Here is a 22,400-nt window from a genome sequence, read left to right on the forward strand (position 1 = left end):
CTAACTGTGAATTTAGTATTACTGAAGTAAAGGTTGAACAGATATATGATGCTATTAATTTGTTAAGTAATAGTTCATGTCTGGATGTGTATGGTTTTAATTCTGAGCTGTTGAAACTTGCTGCACCTTTTATTGCCGAAGCTCTAGCCTATCTCTTGAATCTTTGTATTAATAATGGTACATTTCCAAGGTGCCTTAAGCTGGCAAAGGTTATACCACTGTATAAAAAAGGTACACGGAAAGAACATAAGAGTTTTAGACCTGTCTCGATAATTCCAATTGTTTCAAAAGTGTTTGAGGTAATAATAAATAGGCAAGTAATTCAGTATTTTGAAAGTAACCTATTGTTATCAGATAGTCAGTTTGGTTTTAGGCCTAAGAGAGGAACACTAAATGCTATTGTAAAATTTATGAAGAACTGTATTCATGGTGTAGATGATAAAAAAGTGGTCATAGGCAAGTTCTTCGACATGTCTAAAGCCTTCGACACGGTAAATCATGAAATTTTGTTAGATAAACTTAAGTATTATGGTTTTGATGATCTGTCTTTACAATTTTTTAAATCATATCTCAAAGAGAGATATCAAATGGTTGCTTTTAATGGAAGCTCTTCTCAATACAATGCAGTTACAGCAGGGGTTCCACAAGGATCCATTTTGGGACCTGTATTATTTATAATTTATGTAAATGACCTGCCAGCCTCCATAAATAACAATGTGACAAGATCATACATGTTTGCAGACGACCTAGCAATCTTACTGAATTGTAAAAATCTTAATGTAGTAAATGATTCTCTACAAGTCGCTAACTCAATTGTGAATGATTGGTGTGCGGCGAACGTCCTCTGTGTAAACCATGAGAAAACTCAGGAGATTAATTTTAATTTACAACATAAACCAAACCATGATAATGTAAAGTTTCTAGGTGTTCACCTCCAAGAGAATCTGAAATGGAACAGGCATATAGAAGTTTTATGTAAAAAATTAGCAAAAGGCATTTTTATGTTGTTAAGATTGAGATTAATTGTAAATATTGAAACATTAACTGCAGTATACTATGCACACATCCAGAGTCATTTGTCCTATGGAGTTATTGTATGGGGCAATGATCCTAACACCAAAAGACTTTTGATATTGCAGAAGAGAGCTATTAGGATAATGTGTAATGTAAACAATAGAACCCATTGCAAACCTTTGTTTAGACAATTAGAGGTGTTGACTGTGCCTTCTATATTTGTTCTGGATGTATTACTGTATGTTAAAAATAACTTGCAGACAATAACAGTAAATAGCTCTATACATAATTACTTTACTAAAAATTGTTCTAATCTTAGAGTAAACTACTGTACCTACCAGTGTACCAAAAATAGTTTTGTAGAGATAGGTATTAAAATTTATAACATGTTACCAAATCATATTAAATGTCTAGATTTTATTAGGTTTAAGAAATGCTTAAAAAATATCTTAGTAAATCTAGCAGCATACAGTTTAGATGAAGTTATAGATCATGTTGAAGCTAACATAGCCTAGTTATGAATATTTTACTTTTATAATACAATTTGTTTTGTATGTGATGACGATGCAATGCATACCACATTTGTAACGGCAATAAAATTCTGATTCTGATTCTGATTGCTTCAGTAAGCTAAGGGTCATTTATTAATTTAAATAGAGACTTTTTTAATTTTTCACAGTAATATTGTTACTGTTGTCCATAACTAATGGAAATAATCAGGCATAATTTCTTTTATTCTAATTTTTATTTCTATGTATGGTCATAAAAACTTTATTGAAGTAAGAAGTAGTGGAGTAATGAAATGTTATTCTAATTTATAGAAAACCACTAAGTAAAATAGAAATTAAGTTAAATGTATGTTCAATCATAGCTTGGTTCCTTATGTGTGAGGTGTAAATTAATGAATGTGTTACTATAGAGAGCTGGATGGTAGACGGTGGGAAGGTGTGGGGGGGGGGGGTAGGAATGGGGGAGTGATGACCTATGACACAGGAGCACACAATCACTAAATACAGAGAGAATCTATAGTACAGGCCAGCCTCCAGGCCGAGTTTTACACATACAGGAGTAGGCTACATATATTGTATCAGATATAGCTTATTTTTTAACACCTACCTTAACTAACTCCTTAAATACAGCACTTTGAATCATACGCCGTTTATTCAATCCTCCTGCCATTTCTTCAAAATCAATGACAGCTCTAACATTTTCTCTAAGCTTCTTTACTAATCGTATATTCACATCAGCTTCCAACAGTGCTGCACAAATCTCTTTCAGCATAGAATTGAGGACCTGGAACAAGATTAATACTGTAGTTAGATAACATTCTTATTTTAGTACACAAACTTACTTGATTGTCTTTATGCTTTTCATGAGGTATTAAAAAAGGGTGAGTGATCTTATAAAATAGAATATGAGGGTGGGTTAGTTCAGAGCTAGGTATCACTAGAACATGATACAATTAGGCTTATTACATCATTTGACTTAAACTAGAAGATACAAAAGCCCCATGCAACTCCCAAATTACATGAATGGTTTCATGGATAGTACCGTTTTTTTGATTGGATTAGTTGACTTCAGCTTCATATTGTTATCGACTATTGTAATCCACACTTTAACTTCATTAAATAGGAGAAGTTCTAAATTTAGAAACTCCTTTAATCATCTTTTCTGATCACATTTTTAACCATACGTGTACATAAACTGGTCCCTGATAATTTCTAACTGATTTTGAATAATTTTTTAAGAAGAAGTTGAGGAATTATCTGTTTGAAAGAACTTTATACATCTTGAAGTGTTTTAATTTGACACTTTTTAATCAGTTACGGATCAAAAAGTTGAATGATTTTTTTTTATGTAACCATAAGCTAATATAATATGTTATGTACTTTTTTAATGCCGTCATATTTGACCACGATTAATGTTTAACATTGGCAGTAAAAAGTAATGGTGGCCAAAGTGGAAGCCATGACAGTATTAACTCTCTGCTGACCACAGGTACGTTCTCTTTTCAATATTGATTTCTGATTTGTCAATTATATCCAGTTTAACAAATTAGGTTTATAAAAATTATAACAGGAGATGATAGCTTGATAATCTAGGATAGCAGATTGGTTTTGTTTCAAACGCACATAGAAAAGTATTCTCTATTCCTATATAGTGAAGTTAAAAAGACTTGTACTAATATAAATAAAACTTAAATAAAAATTCATTTGTGTGGTTTTTTATAAAATGTGAAAATATTTATTGATGATAATTACAATAATTATATTAAAATAAAGGATTTAATTACAATCAGGAGATCAAAATTTAAAGGCCAAAATTATTGAAATATAAACTTACAAGTTGTCAAGCAATACAATTTACAGATGCTAGTATTATTTTGTATTGGTGATCAATAAATAGGCAAGAGCAAATACAACTAATGGCATACAATCAAAGTAAATTGTAGCAAAATTATTCAAAAGTAATCAAGAAATATATGCTTTCAAAAGTTATGTTAAACAAATACAGTAGAACCCCTCATATCCGGCCTCGGTTTTACCGCACCTCGGTTTATCCGGCCACTTCCCGGAAGCCAATATCGAAATTTATTTACCACGGCTTGCAGACGTGCAGTTGCACGCACTAGTCTCCCACGACTCTTGCGTTATTTTGGTGTATCTATTTGTTTACATTTTCCTGTGTTGTCCTCAGTTGAGCTAATAGGTTTAACCTGTAAACAGTTCGTTGATTATTTCCAGTGCGGTTAGTACAGTACAATTGTTTTGTTTCGTCAAGTGCTGTGTACTGTAGGTTGGTTTATCCGGCCGAATCGTTATCCGGCCAGGGGCTCGGTCCCGTGGTGACCGGATATGAGGGGTTCTACTGTATGAGAAAAAGTTCAAAGGAATGTATACCAATGGGATAAACAAGATTGATATAATAAAACTGTTAAATCATATATTCAGTCACTAACCATCTCAGACTTCCAGTTCACATTATGCTTAAACAAATATTACATTTTTGAAATATTTTAGTTTTACTGTAGAGAGCAATCTTAATTCAACAGATGTTAGTTTCGGTGAACTAGTGAGAGATTCAGTCTTGAAGAGATAACGGTCACAATTTGTCATGTTACCTAGGAAGAAGAAGAGGTTATCCCTGTTCCAGCCTCTTTCAGTCAGTGCGGGCAGGGGAGACTACTCCTTCATGTTTAGGCTCATTAAACCCACACACAAACTGACACTAAGGGAATTCCACCAACTTCAATCATCCTGTAAACTAGACCTATTGACTAACTCTTTACCCCCAATATCTGAATATTTACAGTTATCGATGTGTAGCTCCGGGTAATCCATTGGTTTGCCCAGATGTAAGTGACACATTTGGGTTTTACCACAGTCAGTGTCATTTCCATTGGTAGGTAGGTTAACCAGTCATATGTTAACCCTAATGGGGGCTTGTATTAGTTACTTTAGTGGAAATTGATATATAAATATATGACTACTATGATTATTGCACTAATCTTACACCACACATATTGTTCCAGTTACATTCATTTAGCTGACTCATTTGATTGGTTTAGAGTGGACATTTTCTTGAAGAAAACCAATATTTTAAGCCAAATGTACCTTGACCAATTAAAATATTTCAACATAAACGTGGATCAAATGGCGTTGTTGTATTTTTAGGAAAAACCGCTATGTTCCGTTGTTCTAAGAAAAATTAACACAGAATTAAAATGAAAAATCTTGGAGTATTGGAAAAAAGTGTTTCTATCAATGATAAATAAATAAAAAAACTTCCAATATTTATTTCTTTATTACAAGGCCTTTTGGAATCAGTGTAGAATGAAGCACCCCGATGGGGTACACGCCGTCGTAAACGTGTTAAAAGTTGTAAATTTTTTTGAATTATTAATTTTTAACTTCATTACCTTAAGATTCATTGTTAATTGCTTTTACATCTTGCTTTGTATATTATATTTGATGTTACAGTACATTTTTGTAACCCAGAATTCAATATATATCTTCAAAGGAGACCTAAGGGCTTAAACTAGGCTATGGAGGAGTCTAATTGATTGTTTTCAAAACATTTATTGATGATATTCAACAGCTTTTTCAAGGACATCAGTTGAACTGCAAAAAATAAGAATGTGTTGTTTGGTCACACACTTTCAGACACTCATGCCTTAGCCTATTCACAATATAGGCTATGAATAAAAAAAATAAGGCACAACTTGGCAATACCGCACAATACTTAGTGGTTAATTCAAGAGTCACCAGTAGACAATTCTTAGACTTCTTTCATGAAATTCACACTAAGTACGCTTCTAGCACTGTAATTAGTGGTTCGTCCATTTTTTCTCCTCATTACTTTCAAAATAAAAACTGACATATATTAATTTTATATTGTATATTTATTGCTAAATGAAACACAAATATATATATTTCCTAAACTACAATTTAGAAAAACACACAAGTCATGTTCTCAGGTTTACTGAATGAGATGTTAGTAAATGTTTCGCTTACTTTGCCACTACACAATACTTGTTATTTCTTCAAAAGGAAAACACTTAAAATAAAAATAAAAACTACAGATACAATTACATTTAAGAAAGGGGAAATATTTTGAAAACCTGATACAAGAAGTAGTTTAGTTAACAGGTTGACAAAAATTCCTCCGACAATCAATACCCTTTACTAATAGTGACGAACGGGGTAGGTGTAGAGACGAGCCAATAATAATAACAGCTACAGTGATGCAAGCCGGCTTTTTATTGCAGATTTGGATGCTTTAGAGATATCGAGGGTGGATGGAATGTTGTTCCCTAGCCGCTGAATCCTCAATTGTTTCTTTCCCACAAATTTCACATAATGGGGTTTTCGGTACGAGTACATCATGTTGAAACCACAAAAACAATATATTTTATTTATGTTTTATCATCTTTCAAAGCAATGTCATGTAGTTTTCTAAAGTTAACTGCCATTTTTAATAATTAAAATTACTTATGTAAAATTAAAATATTACGCTACGTGTATTATTTTAGTGTTTACAGCTGTTGATATAGACTATTTAAGCTAATAATTCAAAATAATTAATCAGTATCGATTGATTATATCGATGGTTATAATTAAGTAATATCATTTGCCAATTTCGATATAAAAACCGGGTCCGCTTATCATACCCTACCCGAATATATAATTGACCAACATTACAAATTATGTAAGCAATAACATTTAACACACTTATGTTCAACTTGATTTGGTACTAGGAGTCAGTTTTCCAAAATAGAGGTGCTCCTGTTTTTCAACACACTTATTAATGATGTTAATATAAAGTATAGTGATAACCAGTGTTTGGCACTAGTTACTGGATTATTTACTATGTAGCCTACCATAGAACCTATCTTGGGCCATTACGCTTCCTTGTTATGGTAAACGACTTATCTTGTAATATCGACTCTGATGTAATTTGTTACGCTGATGACACCAGTCTGATTGATGTTAATGCTGATATACAGGACTTAGTCGTATCGATACAGGACTCACTTGACTCTGTCTCGAGTTGGTTCCGAGCCAACCTTTTTATGCTTAACATGAATAAAACACAGAAAATGATATTTAGCTTGAGTAATGTAAATATTTTTAAAGATACCGTCAACCTACTAGGCATAACCTTAGATAGTAAGTTAGTTTGGCATGATCATGTGTACATATTTTAAGTAGCAAGTTATCTAGAGTAATATATCTCTTGAGAAAACTAAGGCCCATTGATTATGTTAAGACAGCATATTTTGCATTTTTTCAAAGCCTAATCCAGTACTTTGGGATTATACCGACCACACCCAGACATAAATCGTTATTTGACATTTTGCTTCTACTGATTACTAGAATAGCGTAGAACAATATTTCGTCAATATAAAACAGGAATTGTCTTATCACAAACCCCTCCCCATCCTCAGACAGAGCTCAAAGTCGAGAGGTCTAGTAGATAACGTGATTGCAGAGTCTCGCCGCCCTTTCAGCTGGTGCGTCGCTTTGTTGTACTTCCGTGTTTTACCCCTACATTTCTCCAAACACAAAAATTCAACAAAAACAAACATTAATTACCAAACAAAAACTAAACTCTTTATTGAAAAAACCACTCAAAACTTGTTTTTATTCTTGATCACACTCCGCCACCCAAAATGCGAGTGCCTCCGGCCATCAGCGCGGGAACGGTCAACGAAAGAAAAACATCCCTCGAGATAGTACTTATCAGTAAAATATCAAATTCTAGAGGGGCTGATCAGAAATATAAATTGAATTGTAATGGAAAGGCAATGATGTACCGTGCAAAAAACTTAAATAATCATGTGATGCCGCGCGGCTTGCCGTAATCGGGATTCTCGAGAAAGATAAGATAACAGCGACAACAATACCGATCACAATACCTGGAAATGCTTGTAATTTTGTAATTAAAGAGTTGTTATTTTTCGTTCTATCATGTTTGTTTCTATAAATTTATATTTTTGTGTTCTTCATACTGGTGTGGTCGGTATAATCCCAAAGTACCCCTAATCCACTATGGGCTCAGTCTAAGGGGAGGCAGTTCTGGTGTAAATAGTGTTTTAATACTTCAAAAGAAAGGTCTTAGAATAATATGTAAAGTTAACTCAAGTACTAGCCGTAGACCATTGTTTAAAACCCAGAATATCATGACTGTGGTTAATCTATATATTTTTAATGTTATTATGACTATTAAGGAAAATTATGAGAGCTTAATATTAAGAAGTGAAGTCCATAAACATGACACTAGGAATAAAAGTCTTATTGATATTCCATACAAAAGGCTCACTAAATCTAAATCTAATCTGCATCACCAAGGTATTGTATTTAAAAAAAAATAAATAAACTTCCAGGCTCAGTTCGGACCTTGAAGACAACAAAATTTAAAAACAAACTGACTGCTTTCTTTATGGCAAACCCATTCTACAATCAAAGTGAGTTTCTTGCCTTATCTCAGAGTGACTTTAACCCTTACTTCTAATGCATGGAGTACTTACTTTTAGTATTTATTAATCCTGCATGGTTTTTACATAGCCTTTGGTTTTTAGTTTTAGCCATGATTGTTCTTTTAGCCTCTACTGACTAAACCTATTAAATGTATGCTACTTGTTAAACGGTTAATAAAGTTGTCTATACCCTATACCTTGTTGGTCAATGTAATGGCTACTAGGCCTATGTTTTTCTTAGGCTATTGTAAACTACCATTGTAATTGTTATAGGCTAATTCCCAATTTAAACTGGTTAAAGGGACTGACATTAAAGGGTTTGAAGTAACATTTCAATCAATTTCTTGAAGACTAAATTGTATGCCTGGGTAGCCTAATTTGCAAACATGGACAATATTTTATTGTAAATATAATGTGTGCTTTCATTTTGGTATTATGCTAACCTGTAGTAATATCCCAGTTATACATAACTGGCAAAACTATTTATAGATAATTCAGTATACAAATTAAATACGTAACTCTGAACAAGCTTTTATGTAAACTTTGGTAATTTACGCAATTCACTTACTTCTTCATTGATAACAGTCGCATTACTTAGAGATCTGAGAGCAGACGTAATCTTTCTTCCTAAATCTGCTAACACCATTTTGAATGATTAAAAATGTACGTTAACTAAACAAAAATTTTCGAGTCCAATTAATTAATGCTTTACCCTACTTTTAGGTTACTTTCGCATCCAAAAGCACTAGGTTTTTCTCACTACTACAGACAACGCATACGAACAACACACTACAGACAGATGGGACTGTCAGTCAGTGCTAGCATGGCAAGCAGAACAGCTGACATTCAGCCAACTAAGCTCGCCTGCTTTCACCGCCTCTTTAAGATTGTTGTTAATAGGCAGTGACGGATAATACTATGAATAAATATATATATATATATATATATATATATATATATATATATATATATTTATATATATATATCAATTGATATATATAGGTACTTTGGGATTATACCGACCACACTAGTATGAAGAACACAAAAATAGAAATTTATAGAAACAAACATGATAGAACGAAAAAAAACAACTCTTCAATTACAAAATTACAAACTTACAAGCATTTCCAGGTATTGTGATCGCTGTTATCTTATCTTTCTCGAGAATCCTGATTACGGCAGGCCGCGCGGCATCACGTGATTTGCACGGTACATAATTGCCTTTCCATTACAATTCAATTTATATTTCTGATTAGCCCCTCTAGAATTTGATATTTTACTGATAGGTACTATCTCGAGGGATGTTTTTCTTTCGTCGACATCAGCGCGGGGCAGCACCGAAGGTGCTGTCAATGCCCGCGCTGATGGCCGGAGGCACTCGCATTTTGGGTGGCGGAATGTGATCAAGAATAAAAACAAGTTTTTAGTGTTTTTTTAATAAAGAGTTTAGTTTGGTAAATGATTGTTTTTGTTGAATTTTTGTGTTTGGAGAAATGTAGAGGTAAAACACGGAAGTACAACAAAGCGATGCACCAGCTGAACGGGCGGCGAGACTGCAATCACGTTATCTACTAGACGCTCGACTTTGACCTCTGTCTGAGGATGGGGAGGGGTTTGCGATAAGACAATTCCTGTTTTATATTGACGAAATATTGTTCTACGCTAATCTAGTAATCAGTAGAAACGAAATGTGAAATAACGATTCATGTCTGGGTGTGGTCGGTATAATCCCAAAGTACCTATATATATATATATCAATTGATATATATATATATATATATCAATCACACATATATGTGTGTGTATGTATAGTGGTTAAGCCTTCTACATGATAGACATTGTATTTCAATACTGTATTACACAAAGGTAAATTTATGATACAATGTGTTGTACACGTTGTAGTGTTTGAAATTATACAGGTTTTTCAATTGATAAAACCATACATAGTTATATACTTAAACTTCAATAAAAACATAATTATTTGTTCAGTTTTAAAACATCTTAAACGTGAAAGCGTTCACTGGAGAGGTTAATAAGTAGGTGTACGAATCTACGTGAAATATTTGAAATTTATATCCTCAATATGTTCTTTAAGACAGTTTCAATTACAATTTCTAAAAATTAATTGTCTATTACTAACTGAAAAACAAAAAAAAAACATTTGGGTATACTCAATTTATTATCCCAGGATTGTTATTCATTAACACAGGTTAGGAAATCATTAACACAAAATGAGTGAATCTCAAGCAATTGAGAAACATTGTAAACTATTAAATACAATAAAAAAATTATAGGTAATCGGTAATTAAAAATACACTAAATGCCATTCAAAATTTTAACAAAATTAATCTATTTCACCATTCCCCCTCCCCAACACGCAAATATACTTGTTTGAACTATAACAAAAATGGACGCTCTATCCATTCACTATAACATTTTCTTTCAATATTGTTTACTGGAAGAGGAGAAACAACGTAAGAAGAATATCTAGGATTAATATTGAATTTACCAGTTACTACTTCCATTTTATTTTTCAATGTGATAGATTATGTTAATTTTAATAGGCATATGTTTTTGTCAGAAAAAAGTGATTGTCAAAACATAGTAGCAATGACCGTCTAAACAGAAAAGATCAATCCCTTCAATGTTTAACTTTGAAATTATAACACTCCAATGTAATTCATTGTTATAGTCCTTTGTGGTTATATCCTATTGAGTTTTGATAAATTATCTGATATTCACTTGAGGTGGTCTTATATTTCGCCACCAACAGGGCGAGCTGCTGCAATCTGCATTAATGGTCGAAGTTATTTTAATACGATTTTTTGCAATTTTAATGTGGTACCTGATAAATAATATCACGAGAGATGTTTTTTGTTAATCACTAACACTGTGGAGCAACACACTTTCTGAATAGTAATTTAAACATTGAAAGGTCTATTCTTCCCGTATTTTGAATGTCATTCCTCTGTTTTTGGATTATTTTCTTTCTTCTTGCAATGGATGAAAATTTTTAACATCACATTTGTATTTTCAAAATGTCAGTTTGAAAAGTTAGATAAATAATCGTTAAATTCACTGTAGTATTTAGTAATAAATTGTTCAAAAGAGCCATGTATCGGAAAACAATCATAGGTCGGTATTTTACAATTCCCAAACATGATAAGAGATTAATCGTAAGTGCGTTCAATAAAAAAGGTGTATACAGGTGTATTGATACACCACTTTTATATTCTACTAGTTCGTTTTTTATTGACTGCATCTAGACAGCTTTTCAATACGTATCGATTGTTGCAGCCCCACTCCTCCGCTTCACACCCCTTCAATGTGTGTGCGCGCGCAGGTATCATCTTCTGCTTGTGGTTGAATTTGCATTGCCTAGAGAAAATATTTTTGTTAATTTAGATTGCTAATCACATTAGCTGTACTTCAATGCACAGTAAGTGTACATCTGTTAATAAAAGAAAATGACGGGAGTAAGATCGAAAAATGTCTCAAAAGGTGGTTCAAAAAATGGTAAGTGAATTAATTTTATAGAACGAGCGAAATAATACACAAAATTAATTACTTGTACTAAATATATATGCGTTATTTGTGTCATTAATTATTTAAATAAACATATTTAGACTACTATGATTAATATAGTATGCTTTCAATCAGCAACCATTTCATAAATAAGATTAATTTTCTGTGTGTACCTTTCTATTGGTAGCTGTTTTAGTTAATTGTTATAATAATATTGTTCCATTAGAAGGAAATTTAAAACTGATTATATAAGTAAATAGTATATAACTAACTACTTTATGTATAGAAAAATCCTATTTATGAAACAGTATGAAAACTTAATTTGTGGTAAACCTATAAGCGTTCATACCAGTCATTATTACACACCTTTATTTTCAATATTGAGTATAGTTTGTCACTCATCCCCAAAGTAATACTACAGATTAAGTTACATTATCTACTCATTTAACAAGATGCCATTTAGCAGTATGGCTAGACTGTTAGTTGTCTGTGATAAAACTGTGTAATAATAGCTGTATATGTTGGTAAGTAGTTACCATTATACAAACATGACAATTGCAAGATAGTATACAAATATTGAAATTCAGAAAATCTCAAACAAAAAATGGAAGAATCTTCAATATACAGGTGTTGCTTAAGATAATTAGAATGTAAGCAACAGTCCATTTAATTATAATTTTAATATATATTCAGATAAATAAATCAAACATTACTTACTAAACTGTGACTGGTATTAAATACAATAGTGCTGTTCTTTTTAAGTGTTTTTTTTTCATGTTGAATATACATCTGATTTTTATTAAAAATTATTTCAATTTTGTTATAAAAATAAGATGATGTTCACTTAATCAATGTAGGCTTATCATTAGAAGTCTAATGAAAATGCACCTTTTAATTATTGTTATAAATTGTAATAAATTGATACAAAAGAGCAACCAGCTCCTGAGGTATATACAACCAATTAGCATATATAAGTAGATTCTAAATCAACTATTATAAAATACAAACAATAGCAAATTATAATATGAAACTATAATATATATATATTTGTTCACAGGTAACTTTTATAAGTTAAACGGTTTAGTTAATTCCTAAATTTTTACATAACAAAATCTCGCTATAGTATCACCCCAACCTCCAGGGTGTTAAAGAAATATAACTCTGTTGACCGCTACAGGGCCATTGTGGCAATGGAGTTTTTTAAATGGGTATAAAGCTGAGAATTAGCTTCATGTCTACAGAAAATTTTGTGTTTGTATGTTAGTCATCTGGTTCACCTGCCTTTTGAAGAGTAGCAAATGTATTTTGAACAAGAGATATTTTACTATGAAAATTTGATGGTCTCATAGCTAAAATGTGAGAGCATTCACCACTTTCAACTGCCCTGGGCAGCCAATTTTCACTCTATAAGATTTATTTTAAGTTAATCTAATAATCGGTCATCAAAAGTAAATTATATGCTTAATTAAATAATAATAACTTAACCTCAGATAGTATATGGAGGAGGGGCTACACAAAAATTTGGCCTATGGCCTCAAGATTTGTAAATCCGGCACTGATCTCCGTTCTGTTCTGCACTGACATTTTCAGAGTCTCAGTTACTTAAAAATAATTTGTTTCAGTTGGTCCATGCTGAAAATATATATATAATAAATTTGTATGAAATGAAATGAGTAACATAATCCTAAAGATGAGTTTTATTAAACACCATTGTGTCTTGTTTAAGTTTATTAAAATGTGTTGTTTTATCTACGTTGGGCATTAGGTAACATGTTTAAAGTACTAAATGGTTTTGTAAAACAACTTTTACAACAAGTATTTTTAAAGTGTTTACATAAAAATATTACTCTGTTAAATTCAAAAGAGCGTTACATAGGAACTATTTTATAAAATAATATCTTAGGCTTAATGGCTTTTATTAAAACAAGCAAAACATAAAGATTACTTTTCTCAATACAGCACATGTTATTAAAACAAATAGTTGAGCTGAATCAGTGTGGGTTCCTAGATGCCTATAACAACCAAAATGAATATATTGTATTCCACAATCACAGTGTCATTAAGTCACAAATATAGACATGCAATATTGGTGAACTAAATCTCACATGTATATAAATGAAGTGTTATGATATATTCCAAGTCTAGAGCTCAACTTGTTCTTGAGACATCTCCTGAGTGATACACTTTGCTGACGCTCAATCAAGTCCTATAGAGGGGACAAGTACTATCATCAACCTAGATCTTGCCTATGTGAAAATTAAGGTTACTGGTAAAATTTCAAGTCTATAGCGCAATCTGTTCTTGAGATATCATGGAACGGACAGAAAAGCAGAAGAAAAATTTTGCCAGTTCCTTCACTAACTCTCAGCCAATAAATAATTTAAAACTTAAATTTTATATATATTGCACTGGTCCACATGTTTTATCCCATGTTTTGTATTTCAATGAGTAGAATTGAAATCTTTAATCAAAACTGTCCTTATCATCTAACATTGTTTTTGTTAAGAGTTACTATTTTTTTTTAATTTTTATGTCAATTCAGGGAATTTTATAAAGTATGTACTATAATGTAAACCTAATTTTAATATTCAGTAAAGATCTTACATTCAAGTGAAATGACATCTGAATGTATGTAAGTACCTTAGTTAATAAATGTAGAAAAAATTGGGAGACACTATTAAAGACACCTGTGTGTACTATGTTACTGAGCACTGTCATTGACTGCTCTTTGGTCTTTTAATCTGTCAACTTTATTCTTGTGACAATGCCTTCAATTTGTAAGATATACATAATTTACAATGACACAACCATCTGGACAATTGTTTGGGTGCATATAAAAGTTGGATCTGTTTGAAAAACACAATTAAACGTTTCTTAGTAAACTATAAAACCAACAACTGCAAAAAATATGGTAATCCGATAATAGCCATTATCAACAAGCCCTCCAGAATCCATTCTTTGTATTTCCACTTAAATATTCTTACAAAACAAAAGGTATATAAGCGAATAAAGAGAACAACAATTCATCAAAATATCATTATAATATATACAGAGTTCATTAAAAGTCTGTAACTTTTCAGGTTGTTGGAGTAGAAAACCAAACTCATAATGGCTCAATGTGGCCACATGCCCAAAAATATATAAAGAACAACTCAAGTTTGCATCAGTATTATTTATGAGCTAAGAAATCTTTAACTTCTTACAATCATGTTGTTTCACCAGAGATGATAGAGTTGCTCCTCTCAATAGCCTGGCAATTTGCCAACTTGTGTAAAAATGTGAACTTGTAAGCTGGAACATTTCTTAAAAATTCATTGCATTTTCTGGTTTATTCAATTTTTAAGATTAATAGTATTATGTTGTTTTGTTTAGCATACAAAACATATTCTAGGTTTGTTAAGTTTAGTTTGTCAATAAAATCTTTGTGATAAACATGGTTTTTTGTTGACAATATGTAAGAAGGAAGTTTATTTATTGTTTAAGCACCACCCTCTGATGGTAATTCCATATCGTTTGTGATTATTTTGTATAATTAATACCTATACCTAGAGTGATGTTGATAAACATTTATATGGTTTATTAGTAAAAATTTTGGAAATACAAATGAAATGGTTCTAAGTTTGCAGTATTACAATTTTAGTGATCTTAATATGTTGAGATAAAAATCTCGCCAACCAAAATTTAGAAGTATTTGAAAGTGCAGTTTTGTTAAATTATATTAATATTAACACAAATTCCCCATATACAATGTTAAGCTGCAATGCACTTTAAAAATCTGTTTTGCAAAATTGAACCAAATTTATAAAAATCAAAATACTTGGTGAAAGTTTGGGCTATAATCTGGCATCTATGTGTAAAGCAAGAAATATATGTAATCAGTATTTTAAATTGTATTATCATCAATAATCAACCATAACTTATATTATGTTATATAAATTCTAATATTTGAATAAAACTGGTTTCCATTCTCTGCGATCTGCCAAAGCCAAACTATAACACAGTCTTGATACTGTGACGTCACAAGACCTGTCCGACCACTCCACTTCATTCAATAGGATTAAGCAAGCGCTTGGCCACATCATTGTTAATATTTTATAGTTTTTCTTTTACAATTGCCACACTTACTAGAGAACATTTAGACTTTTTAAGATTAGTTTTATTCAAATACTTCTCCAACTCATCTTCAGAACATTGAAAGGCACTAGGTCACAGGAACTCTTTAGAAAGAGGCATCATTCCACTTCTTACCAGGCAAACTCTATGTTATCCAGGGTCCAGAGACTGGGAAATTTGGTCTGCAGACATGTTCTTTTCTGACAACCAGAACTCAATTCGTAGTTATCACCAATTTTTTCTCCAGACCTGCGAGTTAACATACATTTTGTATGTTATTAAATGTGCTAATATCGCTTCAATATTTGGTTATTTGCTATCGCATTTGATAGTCCTGGTTGATTATTGCAGGATTTCATTAAGAAAATGTAAAAACTTTAAAATGTTAAAACTTAAAACTACAAAATATTACATTTTCCCCTCAGAGATCAATAAATTGGGTGTATTCAAGAACACTTCACTGCACAATACCCACTTCTGAAAATAAAAATTGTCTACAAGTATATAATAATCACTTCTGCTTATAATATGACTGAAAATAAAATTTATAATTTAGTTATCTTATTTTTCCTCTTTGGTTGTTAAGTCCTATATATTATTATTATTACAATAATTGCTACTATTATTGAATCCTTATATAATTATGTTACTGATTATGTAATAACGTTTTCCTATTCTTAGTCAAGGATTTTTTTATAGACATTGTACAAGATCCTACAATTATTTGAGAGCATCTTTTCTATTTTGTGGATTAGTTGTGCAGAATACACTTTTGAAATACATTCAGATGATCTTTTTTAGTTTTAAAATTCATTATTTCATTTATTTTTTCAGGTTACACATCACAATGTATCTCTGATACAGGAGATCAGGAGAATATCTCTGTTGAAGAATTCCGTGCAAATGTTGAGATGATGAACCGCCTTGTGACAGAAAGTGTTAAAGATATGGAGAAGGGTAAATATACCTTAGCAGATTTATATAAAACTAGATTGTACAGTAAGAATGTGTTTTTACTTGAACTTGCTGCTGTAATACAGTTTCCTGTAAGTCAAGTGAGTGTTGATCAACACTCCAATATGCAAGATAAAACTTTTTTGTAAGAAACAATGCTATAGATATTTAAGTATAGATGTTCAGTAAAACGAAAATAAAAATTTTAAATTTTAAATAATTTTAGGGAATATAATCTTTGAAACCTTTTTATTGATAATTTAAACAGTGCCCGTGGCTTCACAGGCAGTTTCTTGTTGAAAAACAGTACACTATATTCACTTATTCTTTTTCTATCACATTCTAAACACTCCTGAGATAATTGATAGTCATTCCTTCGTAAGCCTCTTGGACGCATTATGAAGGTGTGTACCATGCCTCTACCTTTCGTGGTTTTTGCTAGGTGTTGATAAGTTATTCAGTACAATTAATTTATATGGATGAATCTCGATAAATTAGTTAGGTTGTAAAGAATCAAATTCGGTCTCTTAAAATTAATTTTCTATCTAAGGTATTTCCAGTATTATTGTGGAGTTTGCCTTGTGCTCCGATCATGAAAATGTATCAACAAAAACCAATTTTGATCATAAAGCGTCTTCTTTCCTTTTCATTTACCTTCGATCTAACCAAATTCGATTACCTTATGTGCAAAAATTCACGGCTTTGTACTATGATCTAAATCTAAATGTATCTAAATTTAAAATTAAATAACTTCGTCTTTGCAATCTGTATGACACTACTGTACTGATCAAACACTTTACAATAATTGAATATTTACAAAAATTTAAATGTAAACAAATGTTTCTGCTTCTTTGATGAACTTCAGCTGAAAGTATTAACAGCTGTTAAGAATCAGTTCAAATTGTATTATGTGTCATAGTGCAATCTGCCGGATCCAATGTAAAACACTCCAACATCAACAATTTATAAACAACAAATTAATTAATTAAACTATTTAAATTTGACCAAATTGTGAATCTAAACCATTCTCAAATTGTCCACACACACAAACAATTTCGTCAAAATCGGTCCAGTCGTTTAGGGGGAGTTCAGTGACATACACACGCACACAAGATATATATATATATATATAAAGATGTAATAAATGAACAGCTGTTTCAGAATAAAAATAAAATTAAATAGATATTTATGTTATCCTATGGGAAAAAGCACACTTTAAAGGTGGTATGTGCCCTTCAGAATGATAATAAGTCAAATCAAAAACTATTTTACACAACTAGGAATCAAGGAAATTTGTTTGACACCTCAAATTGTTAAAATCGTTCATAATTATTGGAGGATTAGTGTTTACAAAAATCACCTTAGTGTTATAGCCTTTCATTCATTAAATACATGTAAGCAAAATCCACTGTGAACTACACATAAGAAGTAAACCGAGGCAATAATCTAATCAGTTTTACTTCAATTGCATTCTAAAATAGCTACCCATTCATTAAATATAAGTAAGCAACAACCACAGTGAACTACACTTCATATGCTATAGATACATAGCATAATACATGAAATTTTATATACAGATACATGTATAATAGTATAGATACATGGTAATCTTTAGAACTATCACTGATAAATAAGAAACTATAACATTCCTTTGCCATGGTAAGCGATAAAAAAATATATGGTATATTTCTATTTTATTTTTTGTGCATGGAAGCTTTGTGATTTCCCCCTCCAGATTTGGTCGATTCATGGAATCATAATTTTGTTGATTTAACTGTTAAGTGTAGTTAGAACGCTGTTCTAAACTAACCAAGCTAAACTATTCAGGCTTATAATTATAACTCTTCCTCCAACAAATACTAACAATATAACACTACATCATGATCTAAAAGTACCTTTCATTGCAGAAGTAACCAAAACATTAAAACTTTCATGCCAAAACAGTTAATCACATAAACATCTGACACGAGTTGTCTAGATGTCACAACACAATGGGATGGGAAGACTCTCAAACAGGTGATGGGACAGTAACGTTTTAAATTAACTGTGCATATGTTTCAACTATTATCTCTCTTATCTTTACATCAATGTGAGTTATCCATTGAAATTATTAACTCATATTTCCAACTCATGGTATTTTGTGTTATACCAATATCATTTGGATATAATATTAATGCATCGTATCTTCTCAATAGTAATGTATCAAATAAAAATTAAATTTAAAAAACAAATCTATATGACTACATAAGTTGTGTTTATGTTGCAGGAGTAAAAGGCAAAACAAAGAAAACCACTCCATCTGACAGTATCATTGATGGCAACTTTCTCAGTGCTGTGTTTGCTGTAGTGTTTTTAATGATAATATGTGTTAGTATTTATGCCTTTTATAATTTGTTTGTAGCAATATTAAAGAAATTTCCTTCTAAGCATACTGAGTTATAATTGTTATATTCAAATTCAATACTTGAAGAATATACTTACTGTGCCATATCTTCCTATAAATACTTTATACATTTGCTAATTAAGAAGCTTTTTTGTACTTGATAATCTGTTAATACTTTAGAAGGAAAGCTTTTAAAATGAGTAGGTGTTTAGTGAAAATATAAACTGTACAATACTAATCCAATAGATTTAATGATTTATATTGAGTTTTACTTCCTTTGTAAATCTACCAAAAAGCAAAGAGCCACTCTAATCATGACAATAATTAATTATATTAGGACCACATGTCAATCTCATACTTACGACAAGTAAGTTTCAAAGAGTATATCTTTAGAAAGTAAAGCAATAAAATATAATATAAATATTATCTCATGAATGAATTTTTGAACGACCTTCAACTTTCTCACTTACATAAATATTGTAATACATTGTCATCTACTGGGCTGAGTAGTACAGTCCAGGAGCTGAAGCCTATTTGCATCACATGAGTACAGAACTTAGTATTTGTGAAATCCATAGAGAATGAGTTGTGCTAGTTTTTGTGAAAGTCAAAATGAGAGGATAATGAAAAGGTTCAAAATAACAAAACATAATTTTTTATCAAGACACTATAAATATATGGTCTAGCTACATCATTTTTTTAGGTAGTCACATACATAATATTTATTTCTCCATCAGTAAATGAGGTAAAGAAATTTAAAGTCACCATTTTTAGCGAAACGGTTGGTCTTCATATGTTTGGCTCATAATTATTCATATCTGTGATGGTTGATTTTAAGTGAGTACAACTAAAAAAAACATGGTCTAAAAAACACCACCCATTTTACATTTTTAACCCTTTTGATATACCCTAATTTTATTTCCCACCAAAACAAGCGTGACTGATAATTAATGTTTTTGTCAGGAAACATTCCTCTGTCTATTATATAAAAACTAGGTTGTCCAATAATAAATATGGGATCTCAGCTCCTAAATTACTCTATGAGGTTTGTAAACCAGTGTTAAACTTTCCAAATGTTATAGAATGCTGGCAGTTTGATCTTAACTAGACCTTAGTCTTGAGCTACCATATAAAATTCTAATATACCAAAATTTACATAATTAAAGTAATTTAGACCTGAACTATGAAATCAACTGAATAAACAAAATTGCATTGTCAAGCAAATACATACAAGTAAAAAATTTGAAAATCACCAAAATACTAGAAAATGTTGATAGTGGACTAATTTAATATAATTTAAAAAATGAGAAATATGTTATTGGTTTAATTAGTTTGAACCTTTTAAACATATTCTTTGAGGAAATTTCCAAAGTGAACCTTTTAAGATGCATGGCTTCACTACCAGGCCTTATGGATTTTTTATTCTTCTTGTCAAATGTGATGAAAGTCTGAAATATATGTTTGAAAATCCAAAGTTGTGTGATATATTACGTTAAAACTATTTATATGTACCAACAGATGGTGGTTTTAGCTTCTTTTAGAATGTATACTTTATTCTAATGAGTTAGCAATTATGAATTGTGTAATCCATTTTAAATTAAATCTTCAAACTTGTTATTTTACTTTGTAGAAACCTTTTAAAAGAAACTATGTGTACTAGGTCTCTCCTTGTAAATGAAATATTGTTTGTAGTCTAATGAGAGATGAACCAATAAGTTTGGGCAATAGATAATTTTAATTACAGTAAGAGATTAGTAGCCTTGCTTTTACAAACAAATATATGTTTTTGTCAATACAGTACTAGTTTGGGGGGGAAGGGTTTGGCATTGTAGCATGCCATTATATATCAAGTGAAACAAACAGGGACTTTAATTATTTACCCCAGTAATATGTAAGCTGTCATTCACCACAGGTATTCCTAAGATACAGGGTTTATGACATACTCCCTCTATACAAAAATAGTCAAAAAGGACCAATTGCGTTTCTGCTATTAAACCTGACTAATATAGTACTTCCCATTAAGAATCATGTTCAAAGTATCTCTGAAATGTGTAAAACCCTTTCATGATAAGAGATTGAATTAAGCTCAATGACCATAACAAACATACAAGCCTAGTGAACTGGTGTTCATTTAAATTTTTATTAGTCTGTAATTTAAGCTCAGATGCAGTAATATGTAACTTTAGGGTCAATCCATTGTCATTTTAATTCACATAAAACTTTAAATATAAAACTCAGACAATGTCTCAGTGGTTAATTGCAGGGCTGTGATTCCTGATTTGCAATTTGCATGCCTTCCTATAGCATCAGTTGCAGTATCTGTCACCAATAATCGGTGCTCAATAACCTAGTATACTCTCATTTGTTCTATAATTGGATATCAAGTACCCTTTTTGCTATTGCACCTGTTTTAACCATCTATATGGGATTATTACAATGATTAAATTAAACATTCTTCCATAAACACTAAAAAACTACCTCCAAAGAAGTTTCACTACATACTCTAAAATCTAGAACATTTTAATGGTGCTATGCGTAGTACAATATGCATCAAGCTGATGTTATTATAATGGAGATTGTATTGATACACTAAACTGATGTACAAACCGCAGTGGCTCGTTATACTTTTGCTGGCACAGTTATTGACAATGGTCTGATGCCACATCTACAGGTCGGCATCTAGTGAAACTAGGCTTTAATTGTGACAATATTTTTAAAACTTGTTAATGTTAGTTTTAAATTAATGTTCTATGAGATCAAGATCAGACATTTTTAATTTGAAAAAATATGTTACCATTAAAGTAATGTTACTATTATTTATAACTAAACATTGTAAATTTACTAAAATAGGCAATATGTACTTATAAATAATACATGATTATTTTGTTCAATACTTTTGTAAATATTGAAATAAATGCTTATACAAAACATTTTCATTGTCATACTTTTATCACTTTCATTAAATGAGATCAAGTAGTTATTTCTTTCTGTACACCATTGGCAGATCAACAAATCTAGACTATAAGGTTCTAAATCTGCTGAAGCAACATCTTTATATAATGCACAAACTTATGTAATAGTAATATTTTTTGGCGATTTCTTAAGCTTTGTTGCCAAAAGAAAGAAAGGAGAAAGAGATACTGAGTGGTGGGGAGGATGAGAGAGGGGGCAGTTATGGGCCAGTTCATTATTAATATATGTTTATATGACATGTAATATTGTTTCTATAACACCATTTCTGAAATAAAAATTTTGCATTTTAAAATAAGTTTGTTTTTGCTACAGGATACAGTTTAATACTTCTTGTGTAGTGTAGATCACTGGTTATTAACATTGAATGAATAAAATTTTTTTTTGTTTATCAAGAAATGACTAAAATCTGCCAATGTTTGTTATTTTGTTACTCAAGAAACGTTTGTCAGTTTTATAACC

The 22,400-nt window shown here is 31.1% G+C and overlaps 2 protein-coding genes across 2 annotated transcripts in view; one reads left to right on the plus strand and one right to left on the minus strand.

Annotated features, from left to right (window-relative positions):
* The window catches only part of LOC124360391 (signal recognition particle 54 kDa protein), a 30,429-nt gene extending 21,621 nt beyond the window's left edge, over window positions 1-8,808 (minus strand). The window contains exons 1-2 of the mRNA XM_046813991.1: window positions 8,562-8,808; window positions 2,131-2,307 (exon numbers count right to left, since the gene is read on the minus strand). Coding sequence (XP_046669947.1) covers window positions 2,131-2,307; window positions 8,562-8,639 — 255 coding nt within the window. The 5' untranslated portion in view covers window positions 8,640-8,808. The remainder of the gene's footprint in view (window positions 1-2,130; window positions 2,308-8,561) is intronic.
* Window positions 8,809-11,335: 2,527 nt separating this feature from the next.
* Window positions 11,336-21,795, plus strand: LOC124360392. The gene is made up of 3 exons (XM_046813992.1): window positions 11,336-11,509; window positions 16,466-16,588; window positions 18,852-21,795. The coding sequence occupies exons 1-3, from the start codon at window positions 11,461-11,463 to the stop codon at window positions 19,025-19,027; spliced, it is 348 nt and encodes a 115-aa protein (XP_046669948.1). The 5' UTR covers window positions 11,336-11,460; the 3' UTR covers window positions 19,028-21,795.
* The last annotated feature ends 605 nt before the right edge of the window (window positions 21,796-22,400 follow it).

Source organism: Homalodisca vitripennis, chromosome 4 (genome assembly GCF_021130785.1).
Source record: "Homalodisca vitripennis isolate AUS2020 chromosome 4, UT_GWSS_2.1, whole genome shotgun sequence".
Classification (NCBI taxonomy): Eukaryota; Metazoa; Arthropoda; class Insecta; order Hemiptera; family Cicadellidae; genus Homalodisca; species Homalodisca vitripennis.

Bases quoted from the DNA above. Each gene is read 5' to 3' on its own strand.
- LOC124360392 (XM_046813992.1), top strand. From the start codon at position 11,461: ATGACGGGAGTAAGATCGAAAAATGTCTCAAAAGGTGGTTCAAAAAAT. The intron at 11,510-16,465 runs GTAAGTGAATTA...TTATTTTTTCAG, and splicing joins AAAAGGTGGTTCAAAAAATG to GTTACACATCACAATGTATC. The intron at 16,589-18,851 runs GTAAATATACCT...TTTATGTTGCAG, and splicing joins TGTTAAAGATATGGAGAAGG to GAGTAAAAGGCAAAACAAAG.